The 14,506-nt window shown below is 40.9% G+C and overlaps 1 protein-coding gene across 1 annotated transcript in view; it reads right to left on the minus strand.

The window, feature by feature from the left end:
- Positions 1 to 14,506, minus strand: part of LOC136099686 (ALK tyrosine kinase receptor-like) — a 33,239-nt gene that overhangs the window by 1,300 nt on the left and 17,433 nt on the right. Inside the window, exons 4-5 of the mRNA XM_065834106.2 lie at positions 6,915 to 7,077; positions 2,206 to 2,356 (exon numbers count right to left, since the gene is read on the minus strand). Of these exons, the coding sequence (XP_065690178.2) occupies positions 2,206 to 2,356; positions 6,915 to 7,077 (314 nt within the window). The remainder of the gene's footprint in view (positions 1 to 2,205; positions 2,357 to 6,914; positions 7,078 to 14,506) is intronic.

Genomic DNA, 14,506 nt, shown 5'->3' on the forward strand with positions numbered 1-14,506 from the left:
AGCTCCATAAGCTTTTAACATAGAAGATGTAGCAGAATTCACTGCAAATACTTCCCAGCATTAACTATCTGTATTTCACAACTGGAGGAGGGAGTAACTCGGTGATGATGTGACCTGCCCCATGTCAAGCAACAGACAAATGGTAGCAACATAGAGAGAATCCAAGTTTCTTGGGGGGTCTTCCAGCACCCCATGGGTTGGGGCCAGGCAGACAGTGTGCATCTATCCAGAATGAAGGTGTATTGGTGGCTCGTGCAGATGTACCAGAGCTAGCTTTAACCTAGGTTGTCACAGCATGGTCTGTAGCAACAAGCTTGGCACAGACTGGCCACCCACTGTTTATTTAGGTTTCCAAGCAAGTTTTGATGCTGATCCGATGCTTACATTGTAGCAGCAGTTTTACTGTAATTACCAGTGCTAGCTAGTTCAAAACCTACCAAGACACCTGCAATCCCACCTTTGACTGCAATGTTGACCTAATGTTATGGGAAATACCTCACTAAAAAGCCTCCATATTTCCTACTTAGCATTTTTTTCCCCTTCACCAATTAGCACCAAATGTAATGAACCTTTTGTATTAGGCAAATCACTGAATTCACTAACTGATTTCAAGCAAAACATTCAACCATCATTTATAAGTACTTCTGGACTATGATCTAAGAGAGGTAACTGTTGCTTTGATTGTGCATGACAAGAAGGACTCTTGTGTTTGTAAGCTTCAAGCTTTGCTTCTAGCTTGTTTTACTTTGTATGTTTCACCTCAGAAATAATCTCTTTTTATGTACACTGAACTCACAAAGTCAACAACACTTTCAGGGAAAAATTCACAAACAGTTGTTATAGTAGGATTGACCTTCTGCTTCTTTCTACTTCCTTCTTCTGTGTTTTCTTTTGGAGAAGGAGCCTGATAAAAGCATCCTCAAGTTACAAATTATTCTGTTGGCCATAAAACGTGTCCTAGGTTGTGCCAGAGAATGAATGGCATCCATTTTGTGTGTGTGGACTTGCCTATGGAACTAAACAATCCTCCTTTCCTTAGTCTTCCCTCTCCTTAATTGATTTGGAGTTGGGTGGGTATGATTAATAAAATGACAAAGTCAATGACCCAAAGGAACCACTAGATTACAATTGAATTTAAAAAAAAAAAATCCTTCATGGCAGAGACATAACTGATTACAATCCAATCTAGTAAAAGTCCCTTCTACAAGTCTATGCAATCTCTTTGCCTCAATGAAAGAATTACATTAGCACTCAATAAATTCTCACTAAGATTACAGGGGCCTGCAATTTAATGAGTCCATATATTACACTCAGCTGGAATGTCCTAGTTATAGACGTTAGATGGAAGTTTGAGTTAGGGCATTTCTCATTTCAAAGAGGCTTCATATTAATGGTTTGTTTGTAGATATGTATAATTCCAGTTTTAACATTATTTACTTCAGCACCCAACCTTGAGAACCCCTCTTTCTTGTCTACATCATTCAACCTTTCTCTGCTGTAAAAGACTGCTAAGCTTTCATCTCTTGGATGCCAGCCACTAACAGGTGAGAAATGCACAGCATTTACATGTCCAGCTCAAACCTGTAGGTGAAATTTCATCAGATAATGCTTAGTTTCCTCCATAAGAATCTCCTATTCCCTCATCCTCCAAAGAATACTAAATGATTAATAGATTATTGTGCCTGCAAATGGTGAAAGTTGCACTTTCTGTCAAGGCATTTGCAGCAATGATTGGTTCGTAACAGAAAAATCAGGACTGATTTAGCAGCGATTAATTTGTCTCTCCCATTCCCATACAGATAATAACCAAACAGGCCGTGTGAGGTGGGTGTCTCCGGAGGCAGGGCTGGGCTCAACAGCGGAGCAAAGACAAAGCCCTGTGAAATCAACCTTGAAGACTGATCTCCAGAGGAAAGGAAGGCAGGGTTGTCTTTTTCCTCCCAAACCCCAGAAAGATGCTCTGAGATACGCAGATCAATCAGGAAACTGTAGTCTATTATCAGTGGGGCCTGACTGTTGAAGAAGTGAGCACAGTGACATGGCATTTTGCCTTTTCTCACTCACACCCTCCCCATAGAACTGTAGCTAACCCTTGAACCACATAACCCAAAACTCCTCAAGGACAACAGTTTTCTCTGCAAACAAACAAAACTCCACAGATTTGTAAGAAGGAATTAAGGCAAAACAGAAAGAGCAATGACTTACACTAGGACAAGCATCTTCTCCTTGCTGTCCTACCAAGATATACAAAGTATCATCCTTCTGAAGGTCAAAAATTCCCAGCACAGACACGCCATGGGACCGCACCATGGTGTTCTTCCCACCTTTCCCACCAGCAGCTCCATAGCCTGAGATGCTGCAGGAAAAAAGGAAAAAAAAAAAAAAAAAAAGAGTCCAGCATCTGAGTTGTCCCAGACAGGTAGAAAGTAGCACAAACTGGAAACTGCATGTTTTGCACATCATCACGGGGCTGTGCCCCGAAGACCTGACGCTCTAAATCAGGGGTGTCAAATTAATTTCATTTTCATTTTAGGACTGTATAAATGCAGGAGTAGTTACGTTTATACAGTCCTAAAATTAAATTTGGCCCTTTGAAGGCAACTGTGAGGCTGATGTGGCCCCAGTGAAAACGAATTTGACATCCCTGCTATAAATAATTCTAAACCCAAACTTGAAGACTGAGGTTGTCTGATCTATATGGACCTATGAACTTGGGTAGCTACAAAACAGCTTCTTTCACATTGATTCATAGGCAAACACTTGCTGAGGATAGAGTGAGCAAGCCCCTGTAGATTCAAACTTTAATATACGAAACACATCTTGTTTCCCAGAAGGCATACCCTTGAGAGGTTTGCAGCAAGGAAGAGAAAAAACAGAACCAAGAGAACCGATAAGTACAGCACATATGGCTAAAGAGAACAATAAGCACGAGATTGACGGGGAGATTTGAGAAAGGAGACAACACAACTGGTCCTGGTAGCATGGACCAGATGGGAAACAGCCCTCCTATTCCCAGGATCAGAGGGAGTTAGAAGAGTAGATGGGCACACCACCACCTGCAGTGAAAAACGAAGGCAAAAAGCCCCTGGCTGAACTCAGAGCCTCCAGGAACATGTCCCTGTCTCCAGCCAGGAGCAGCCAGGTTGCACACACAGGCTGCTGCAGTCCCAGTTCAGGCTCTGGAGCTTTTATTTCAGGCAGTCATGACTGAGAGGTCCTTACTGTTGTTGATGTACTCAAAGATTTGACTGTACTACTGTATGTCTCAGCTCTTCCCTCTCACTTTCTAAGTATGTAAACAATTTACATACTTGAAGCAATTCTTTTATCAAAGAATTTCAAAGTGCTTTATAAAAATCATTATAAAACACGCATCTCTGCTGCAACAAAAGAAAGAGATACTCAACTTTCTGAGCAAGTGATACAGCAAGCCCTGCTTAGAACTGAAATAAGAAGGTGGTTCTCCACTGACATTAGTAACTTTGCAGCTATTTCCATGAAAGCGAAGTTCAAGCTGGAGCACGCGAACGGTGACTGCAGGGCTGAGAGCATAAAACTTACTCTTGGCTTCCTATTCATTACAGTACAGCTGCTCTGCTTTAACTCCTCCTTCCCTCCAGCACCTGGTTGGTCTTTGCCCAGCACAGTCCTGCATGCAAACAGGTCACAAGCAGAATGCACCAGCAGTGCTCATTGTGTGTGAGCACCCTGAACAGGCTGGGCAGGCAGCTCGCTTTCAGCCCCCCAACTTGTCTGAACCATTAGCATGAGGAACTCACCTCGTGGTCCTGCTCTGAGGCAGCCAGCATCGAGCAGTTCTGATGTCGAAGCAACTACGGAGCATCAAGTGACTCATAAAGCACATTAGATCCTCACAATGTGACATGATTATGTTCATGCCACTGTCGATATCCAAAACAATCATTCCTCAGTAATGCTGCACTGGAGCCAGCAGAGAAAGTGATGGACATAGTACTGGGCTGTACCGAACAGATGCTGCATGTATCTGAAGACTGAGTTGATTTGGCAATGGCTAATGAGGTGCACTATCAGGCACGGCAACCTGGCAGGGCTAATCGGCTGCAGTTAGGGGCCATATTTTTCTGTGCATAAACAGATTCACATACAAGCAGTGATGTCAGTAAGTTCAGAAGAACCCATTTTGGCCTCATTCAAAGGCTGCAGACAAATAAAACCCAGTGGACTGAGATGACAGTCACTCCCTATTCAAAACGTGTGTCACTATTTTAACAGATGGGTTATCTCGACTTCAAGTGTTAGCAGGATCCCTTTCCTTAGGCACAATTTTCTTTCACAAGAGGAATCCATTTAACCATATTGGCCTTGAAGAAAGATTCAGACCACCCTGAGCAGATATATCCAGAACACAGAATACCTTCCACTGTCTTCCTCCTTTTCTTTTACTACTTGTAGGAGCTGAAAAAGAAAACTGCAATTCAGGAAGGATCAGGATCACTGTGCACTGGAAAAAACAACCCCACCTCTAGATAGACAGTCAGGGCAAATGCTTGAGCTAGTTTTGACAATATGAGAAAATGTAGTGCCTAGGCTGGCCAACCTAGAAAGACACATTTTTGCATTCCACTGTGCCATACTCTTGTGCCACCTTACAAGAAGGGACCAGACAAAAGAGGGCAGTGGAAGTGATAACAAATGGGGCACTCAGCAAATGAACCAAAGATTCTTGTTTTTATAAAGAATTAGGATAATGGATGGTAACGTGTAATTTATTACAGTTCACTTCTCTCATACTTGATCATAAGCCTAGATATGGGATGACGAGACCTCCTGAATGCTTAGAAGGAAATCTGAAAAAAAAATAGTATTTTATGTTGCCTATCTTTATTGTTATACATTGTGTAGTACTTATGGAAGGAAACCAGATGATTTTGTCTGTATCAATCACTGGAGCTCATAGGACTCCAGTCTTCAAATGAGGTCACCTACAGTATGTGTCAGATTATCCAGAGCTCCAGAGATGGTGGGGTTTTCTGGGTGGGGTTAGCTTGTGTGAGCAGAAAGTTGTGCAAAGTTGAGCTTTCCGTCTTTGCATTTTAACAATGCATATTCTGCCTCGTGTTCACACAATCTATATCCCTCTTATGCAATTATCAGGAATGTAACTCACTGCTCTACATTGTGCAGTGTGAAACGTGCTATTACAGCATAATAACAGCTTTCTTCAGAGCCCAGCAGCCAGCTGGAGGGTTTTATCTCTGGGTCTGGTATCCTGGAGATGGCTCTCAGGCTGACAGGACCCACAGTGCAGCAGGCCTGCAGGGGAGAGCTAGACACAGGCTGTGGGTCCAGACTCTGGGAAGTCCAGAACTGATATCGCAACTCGACATTTTCCTAGGGCTATGCTGCACTGGGGGACTCCGCTGCCCCTTCGGCAGCCCAGAGTCAGGAAGACGTCAAATTAATTTAAGCCCACAACTGCCTCCTCCTTTCCCCAGGCTGTGAATTCTCTACTACAGCCTTAAGAGGTATAGAAGAGAATGTCATCCACATATATAGGTTACCTATCTATTAGATATACAGAACCTAAAGCCTTTTAGGTCATTTATAGGACTTAAATAGACAGGTCTTCCCTGCGGGACCTGCGGTTTTTACTGCGGAGCAAAAATGAGCCCACAGTTAACACTGGAATTCTGGCTCTTCTTGGGCTGGGCTGTGATATTAAAGAAATGACAAGGTTGTAAGTTTATTGCCTCTTCTCTTTTGGGCTATACTTTATAACCATATTTACTGAATGCTGGTTCTGAAAAATTCTATTAACCTCAGGCAACTCATTTTTGATAGCTGAGTAAAACATCATTAATGCTTTTTTCATTACCATCAATCCTCGTGGTAATAGGCACTTAGGCAGAACTTGTGCCCAGCCTAGCCTACCCAGTTTCTCAAAACTGCTTTGCAGTAGACTTCAGTTAGAGACTGACATCTATCCCTCAATATTAATACTCTTTTTCAATAAGAAGAAAAAAAGGAAGGTGGTAGTAAGCTTTAACTGAAATTTGTTCAAAGCTTTCAGTAGAATGTTCTGCTTTGAAATCTACAATGCCATCATTGATTTCAACAAGGAATGGTGACTAAAAAAACACCACTAGACAGTCATTGATTCAGACAGTTCTGCTTACAAACTGATGCATGTAATGGCTTGATGTTACCACTAAGAGAGACTGAACTAAACTTTGATTGTACTTTTTTTCCCCAGAAAGAGCAAAAAGAGAAAAATGATTGGTAAAAACCTGATTAAGGGGCATTGAACCGTATCTGATCATCTCCCATTGAAAATAACTCCACAGAGGGATTCAAGCATTAGAGCCCTCAGTATCACAGAGCCGAACATTAAGATGGCTGGTTTCCAAAATCAATTCTACAGTGGTGTGCCAGGCTTACAGGCTCAACTTAATATGCCTAGATTCAAAAAAGTCAAGATGCTGAGCAGAGCTTGATGCAAGCTGTCCCATAAGAAATGTTGACATACAATTGTGCCTCCTATGCCAGGTGGACAGTGGGAAAAACTTATTCTAAGACCAGAGTTCGACGGACAGCATACGGGATATGTCTGCCCCTTGGCCTAAGGAGGTCAAAACACTCAATTTTCAGTTACTTATAGAAGTCTCCCAACCTGCAACCATTCAGGTTAAAGATTTGTCTGCCTCAGGTGGCTGTTTCTCTTTTTTCTCTCTTTCAACAAAATTTTGCATCTTTCAGACAACAAATCTGAGACTGGGAGGATGGGCAATCACAGGATCAGGGAGAATTATAACCCCTGTAGGTCTGGTCCAACTTCTGAATATAATACTTTATACATGCTTAGCATGTATCTGCAGCTTGGATTAGTTTCAAATGCGAAGATATATCATGACAATCAGAGATGGTTCCCTTACCTGTATGTGTTAGTTGCTGGTACTCTCCAGATTTGAATGCCCTGGAGAATCCCTTCAGCTCCCACAACCACACTCAGGTTGGAGTTCCTGTAGGCATCGTTGCATTGGCTCTGTGTGGGGCCATAGGGTCCACTGGCACCACACGTTGTGAATAACCAGTGATCTGAAATGAGGATATATACAAAGCATCGTCTGAACATCCAAAGATCGAGCAGCTGTTCAGTGCTTTATTCACTCTCTTGTTGCACCAAGAGAAGAACCCAGCTCCTTAGGTTTTAGGCAAAACAAATACCCACAGAATTCTTTTAAAAAACTCATAGCACTGTGTATCTCAGTATTTGACAGCTTTTCATATCCTGAAAGCTATCACAACTACGAACATAGCTTTACTGTTTCTAAGGTTCATAAAGGCAAAGTTCACAGAGTAAAACGCAACACAGACCAACCAGTTTCAGGCTGTGGTCTCTGGGTTGTTAAAATGCACGCTGGTAACCTCAAGACCAGTGCATTTTAGCCCTTCCAGCTTCTACAGGCATTTGATTATTGAATTTATTTAAAATGGGAAAGTAGCTGTTAATTACATAAAACCCTGTAAATACAACATCACCTCGGTGATTAAAACATAACAATAAACTAATTGTATTTTGAATAATTATTTGCTCACAAGAGATTCAAGTTAAACTTCAGAGGCAAACCACCTAACTGAGGCCTACAAAACAAGCATTCAGCTCTGCATGTTCTAGGCCAGATCTACAGGTGTAAATAAATGCATCCCTGTTACAGCCATTTCCATCAACCGGAAGTACCAGTTCTATACAAACAGATTTATAAAATAAGACTTTGCTAATTTGTGCCTCAAAAATCTAATTTTAAAAATTCGAATAGATTATGTTGAAAATGCCATTCTTGTCCTTAAAGATTCATTATTAGGGCCATCGCAGTTGCAAGACCACAATGCTCTTGTAACACCCATCCTAACATATTTGCTAGTATATCCAGAAATATTTCATGTGTAATCAAAACTAAGATCTATAGGGCAAATAAGTAGACTAAGCATTTTTTATGTACACTACATGATTCATCATTCATATTTATTATATTAATGAGTTAATATACACAATCCAATAAACTCTGTTACTTAATTCTATTGTCATTGAAGACAAAAGACTTGAAATACAGCTAAAGAACATTATTTCTACGAATGATGTTGGGTCAGCCAGCTCTCCTTATGGGTTTTTCAAAGGGTAGCATTTTCCCCCCAGCTTCCACTTTTTTAGCAATGATAGGTCAGATAGATCAAAAGCTTGATCTCCTTCTTGGAATGTGGAGCTATTTTCTAAGCAGATCAGGTCTAGAAATGATAGTTTCCATGTGTCTGGACCGGAGAGGCCAACAGTTCCATCATTACTGTCACTGGACGGGTTCACCCACCAAATATACAGGGAAACACATTAGTTTAGCCAGGCACAAGGTCTGAGTTATCTTTTCACAGACTAGTTCTGAAGTTGAGCTAAATTCCTTCTCATAAAAAAGTGCAATGCATGAAATGGATCAAATAATTTGGCAGGACTTTAAGAAGAAAGTGGCTGGCATTTTTGAAAAAAAAGTTTTGCAATATAGTCTTGGCTATTCCAAGAAGCAATGTAAAATTAGTACTTTAGGAAAGCTTTCCAATGTTGAGAGAACAATCTCTTCCTTCTTATTGCAAAATCTATGCCACCCCTCCTTAAAACTTCCCTGCAAGAGTCCCCTAGAGACTTTGCTACTGTTACTTGTTTTATATGGATACTCACATACTTATTTTACTTATTTCTCCATCCTTCTGCAATAGGTGGCAGTATGAAGTCTTAAAATTAGTAGGTAACAAATAGAAGAATTGAAGAACTACCCCCCTCCTCTGTCTCCAATGCACTCCCCCCAAAGCCCCAAGAAAAACAGGTAAGAGGGGGAAAAGCACCTGAGAACGCAAGGTCTTAAAGTTCCTAAGCAAAATGCTTCACTACCTCTGATATTGTGTTTTGCACCAGAAGTTACCTATGTTTATTTTTCAAAAAAATCCCCAAACTCAAGCAAAATCTAACACAAAATAGAAGATGAGAAACTCATTCTGTCAGCTATCAGAGTGATTTAACATTGCAGTATCCCAGTGGGCTAAGCCACCTGCACTGAAACATATGTTTAGTAAAGCAGGCAGGTAAGTGTCTTCGTTTGGAACAATAAGAAACCATTTGGATGTCTCTGGTGAAACATCAAATATGTTCCCAAAGGCAGAAGCAGGTGACCTTCAAGGGGACAATAAGCTCAAAACACAAGAGAATCAAAATGGAAAACTGGAAGTGATAAAACCTAGCACAGACCACAGCATATGCATACTGCTGTGGTTAAGCCTTACATTTATTTTTTACTCCCTTTAAATAGATCTCATTGCTTATGTATCTGCTTACTGGCCCTGGCGAAAGTATCTCTAGATATCACACATGTAACACACAGCACAGCTGGACCTGAAACCGGCAGCTCTTGACTCCCACTGGGTTCCAGGGATAGGGCATCAATGAACTACGTTGTATTCCAAAATGCCTTTTAATAGCCCTTGGTTTCCTTAAAAGCTCAATGCCCTGGTGGAACAGAAGAAAAATGCCCTCCTGCTGCAAACATTATGCCTCCAGACTTTGAACTGAAGCATCCAGAACAACTTTTGTATTTTCTGCCTCTTGGACAGAACAGAGGGGGCTCACTTTCAGTGCAGAGGCAGTACCAGGGTAAGAGCAAATAGTGTTTGTAGTTTCAGATAAGTGCAAGTGCATCTCAGCTCTTAGAATCTGGCTTCTAAAACAGAGTATGGAAGGTCTGGGGAATGAAAAACCACAGATACATTATGCCAGGGAGTGTGATGTAAGGAACCTGGAGATGAGTGAGCACAGGAGGTACTACCTCAGATTTCAAAAGCAGTCCTGTTGTAATCGATAAGGTGATATTGCAGAAGATGATACGTAAAGCCTCTCAGATTCTGCAGTTGCTGTAGTCAGTGCCAGCAGACACATTTACTTGCTCTGTTTGGGTAGATGTCAGGCAGGAATGGGAGAAGTAGCAGAGCTGGGTAGTGACCTTTGCCCTAATCATTGCAGGAGGACGTCTGACCCAAGCGAAGTCTATGGGGAGACTGCACCTGATTTGAACCAGCAAGGATTTCGGTAGAACCCAAAGCCACGTGTTGTGTGGTCTCCTCACTTGTCACGGCTGCACTGACTTGCAAGCACTCCTCCTCCTGTTGATATCCACTTTCATATGCAATACCGAAAGCCTGTCCAACATTTAACAGCTTTGTCACTGAATTAAATGGGACAGAATATGGCATGGGAAGAAGTCACCCCTCATTTCAACATAATTAGGACAGATGGGCCTTAGTTACAATTCTGGATACAGACTAAAACCCTCGCACTTCCCTCCATTTGGTCTCTGAAAAATTTCCCAAAGCCAACCCTCAATCTGCAGACCTAACAGCAGCCCAAGATCTTAAACCACTAGTAACAGAACAGAGTACTGCCCGTATTAGATAACACACCACTTCTTTTTTGAAGTAAGAAAACCCATTCGCTCCCTGTAAAGTATTGATTTTCTCCTGATCCTAGAAATGACTGCAACATTTCTCATGAGCTCAGACAGAGCATTTCTACAGGTTGTTGCATGCCACAGCAGTTTACAGTAATTCAATTTGAAGCATTATTTTGATCTCCAAAGACTAAAGCAGCAGTGCTGAATTGAAACTCCTTAAGCAGCTTGGTGAGAAGCATCGATTTTTTCCACTGGTACACAAGTGTGGGCTGTCGCATACTGCAGGGCACAGCTCTCGGTCCTTCCGCAGGCTGCGACAAGACAACGTCGCTGCCACCTCATGCTCACACAATGGGAAGAAAAGCAGGACTCTCCTGTCTAAATCCCTCCAAACAATGAGTAGATTTCAGAAATTTGCCCAACTTCACAAAAGTTACAGACGCCTGGTTTCCAGAAACAGCTGAGCATTCCCATTATGACAACTAACAGGTAGTTAAATGTAGGGTCCCTATAGATTCTGTCACTAGCAGTTGCAAGATACTAACTGGGTTTAAAAACTGGAAATTCCTGTTTAAGGTGGGGGAAAAAGAAAAGTAGTGAAGAGTACACTGAAATTCAGAATTCGGGTACTACACTTCAGTGAATAATTTATACATCACTCATTGGATGGAATCCTCACTTGCACAAGAAACATGGCAGAGGAAACATTTGGTATTCTGCCCATTCACCCACACACCTGCCCTCCTCAAGCTCACTGGCAATGTCCCCAACACACTGCTAAGGTCTCAGCAACAACATTATGCAAGAAATGCCATTTTGGCTCTATTAAAACAGATTTTTAAAAATTCCTTCTTCTCAACTTTTCTTTCCAAATTTACTGGCACATTTAAAGACACAGTCACTCATGCTTATTTTCTTTTGTACAGCTGAAATTCTAGTTTTCAAACAGCTTGACTAGATATGTAAAATGCACAACAACCAAGGCATTGGATTTCAGCCACAGCAAAAGAGACTGATGTCCTGCTCTTGGAAAACAAAAAGAACAAAACCCCACAAGACTTAAAAAGATTAATGCACGTGAAGTTCTGATACCACTTGCAGCTGCAGGCAGCATGGCTGCCGGCAATGCTGCAAATAACAACGAGCAACAATAAAAAGAAATGAGCGGAGCAAAGTCTAAAGCACATTTGTACTTCTAACAGGGAAAGTTATTTCACTGGTACGTATAGCATATGAACTCCATATCACAAAACAGACAGAGGCATTTTAGCTATACCTCCAGGGCCTAAATGTATTAAATGTAATTTGTTAAATTAAGCTGGTTTGAATTGAGGTTCAACTCATTTAGAACAAAAATTTTACTATGATTTGAGAAAATGACCAATGAAGCACCATGGTACTTGGCTTATTTTGGAATCTGGAGTAATGCACTAGTGAAATGCATAAGTGCTTTAAAAAATGTGTAGGCAGTTTATGGAATTTGCTGCCACAACTCATGTTCAGGCCAAGAGGTTATTCCTACTTCCAATAGAGTAAAAAAAAAAACATTAATAAGTGCTACAGGGTCTCATGCTTCAGGGATGTAAGAACCCCGGTGACTAAACTTCTGGGCGCAATTCTGTTAGCTGTCCCTCAGGAAGCTCATTTTAGTTCTTCCTCCAAGGCAGATGGAATCAAACTTGATGACATGAACAAGCTGAATAGTTGCTTCATTGATTTATAAAAACTTCACAAGCTCCCTTACAATACCTGGCCAGTATGAGAAATCAGAGGCTTACAGAAAATTGCCCATCTTAACCTTCACCAACATTCGGCTGCCATTAAGCATCATGGTGTGTGTGGAGGGATACACCTTTTACTTGATGCATAAGCAATCTCAGTTATACATTACCCATCAGTCCAGGGTTGGTCTGTGCTGGTAGGCTGCAGGCAAAATATACTACAAGCATATCTAAAAAACATGTTCAGTGATGTAAAGAAGGAAAAACCTCTCAATTTTTTCTTTGTGTTCAGTTGTTTAACAGTGTCCTGTGAGCAGTAATTTGAGATTATTACCTTTTCCAATATTAAGTTTGCCAGAGATTACTGGGGCAGGGCAGGGGTTTGAAAGATAATGGTAAATGGCAGAACTAGGTTGTGCTGACAATCACAGTCTTTGAACCTGTTCTTCGAGCAATAAAGATGACAGATCTTTCTGAAAACCCCATGCATAAGAATATGTGCAGCCTTGAAGTGGAAGATTTGCACAGAGTCAGCCCCTAGATACATTTTCTTCCGCCTAAAATAACTGGAAATGTACAAATGTGTCTATACTATGACATTAATGGGATATAAGATGACCAAAGAAATTAGTGAGTCTTGCCAGCAATACCAGAACGAGTTACACAGGTACGGTTAGACTAAGAAGACCCTGTTTTTTCAACTATTTATGGAGTTACTATTTCTACCTCTGTCTTTCCATTTTCAGAATGAGGGCAGCAATGGAAGACTTGGACATGTTTTTGAGTCCAACAAGAAGAGCATCTGCAGTCATGACAAATGTATGCCAGACTGATCCTAAGTATCATTTCAAAGAAATACTCAAAGCTTTTTCTTATGTGTCCATACAAAGTGAACACTATCAGGGCATCTTTGTAGGAAAGAATCTGTGGTCAATAGAATGGGGCAAGGGCATTGCTGACTTTGAACAGCATTGAGAATTGCTTGTTTCTTGGTATCTTCTGGGACCAGAAACTATTCTAGCAGCATGAAGAAAACTAATTTCTCTTACCTTTTATGTTTTGCTTAAAGAGATAGCAGGAGTCTTCCATAAAGCGAGACATGCTACTAACTTTTTGGAATTTGTATGTTCAGAATTACAAAGATTAGTAGAAATGTGTGTTGGATAATAAAGACCAAGTTGGGTGGAGGTGGAAAAATTATCTCAAGACCTTTCCTGAGATTTACAGCAGTTTCTGCACAATTTAAACTGCTGTTCTTAAGAATGGACAGCTTTAAAATTTAGGTCCAAATTTAGGTCCTGTTTACTCCAATTGCATGAATAACTCTGGAGAGCATTTACGTCAATTCAACTTGATATGTTGGGATCTGGTTGCATGTTGATTTTCAGTATGGCACCTTTGCTATTTTCAATCCTATAGAGAAAGCGAATGTAAACACTGCAAGAAAGAAATTCTTGCCCACATAATATGAGATCTCACCACCCATCTTTGAACATTTTCTGTTACTGTTCAGGATGCTACTTTTGTTGGGAGGAGGGCACTGAGCAGTTATTCACTGTGTTAATTGATGCTTAATACAAAAATACAATTCTGCAGATACCTTTATTGCATTATGCCAACAGTTCAGTTAGTATAATTGCACACAAAGAGCAACTAAATGTAATTTACTTTTACTTAATACTCACTCCGCTGTTCCTTTCGGCTCTTTCATCTGATTAACTAACGTGACTCAGAGTTCTTCCGAGAAACAGATATGTGAGTACTCATAAGAGGACTCTCCCTGATGCAAAAGACAAAATCTGTGCAACGACCAAGGAAGAAGAGACCGGAGCTGAAGAAAAACAGCAATCCAGTCTGGATGAGAAAATGATTTGATGACAGTTTCCATGCAACAAACCATGGTCACACAATGGCTGGTGGATACACAGATCAGATGAGACAAAATAACGCAAGACTTGAGGGCAAAAAAGGTTAATATTTTTGTACATTTCACAACACACCGTTTTTGTTCTGTGTGCCCTGACATGAGTAAGTTGTCAGTGGGACAGATGAGAAGCTGAAACATCAAAAGAGAGGCTATCCTCATGGCATTTGCAGCCTATTCAGAAGCAACAGAAATGTTTAATTAAAGCTTGATTGCTCTGCGTCTTGTTATCTCCTTTTGCCTACTGAGAATCCTATTTTGTTTCCTCCAGTTTCCATGATAGTAATTTGTTTACCTAGAATTCCTCATTATTGCTCACTGTATCTTTATTTGCCTGAATTTCCCATATTCTGGCCTTGTCTATAAAAGGAAATTGCATTAGTTTGATATAAATT

This window comes from Patagioenas fasciata, chromosome 3, assembly GCF_037038585.1.
Source record: "Patagioenas fasciata isolate bPatFas1 chromosome 3, bPatFas1.hap1, whole genome shotgun sequence".
Lineage (NCBI taxonomy): Eukaryota > Metazoa > Chordata > Aves > Columbiformes > Columbidae > Patagioenas > Patagioenas fasciata.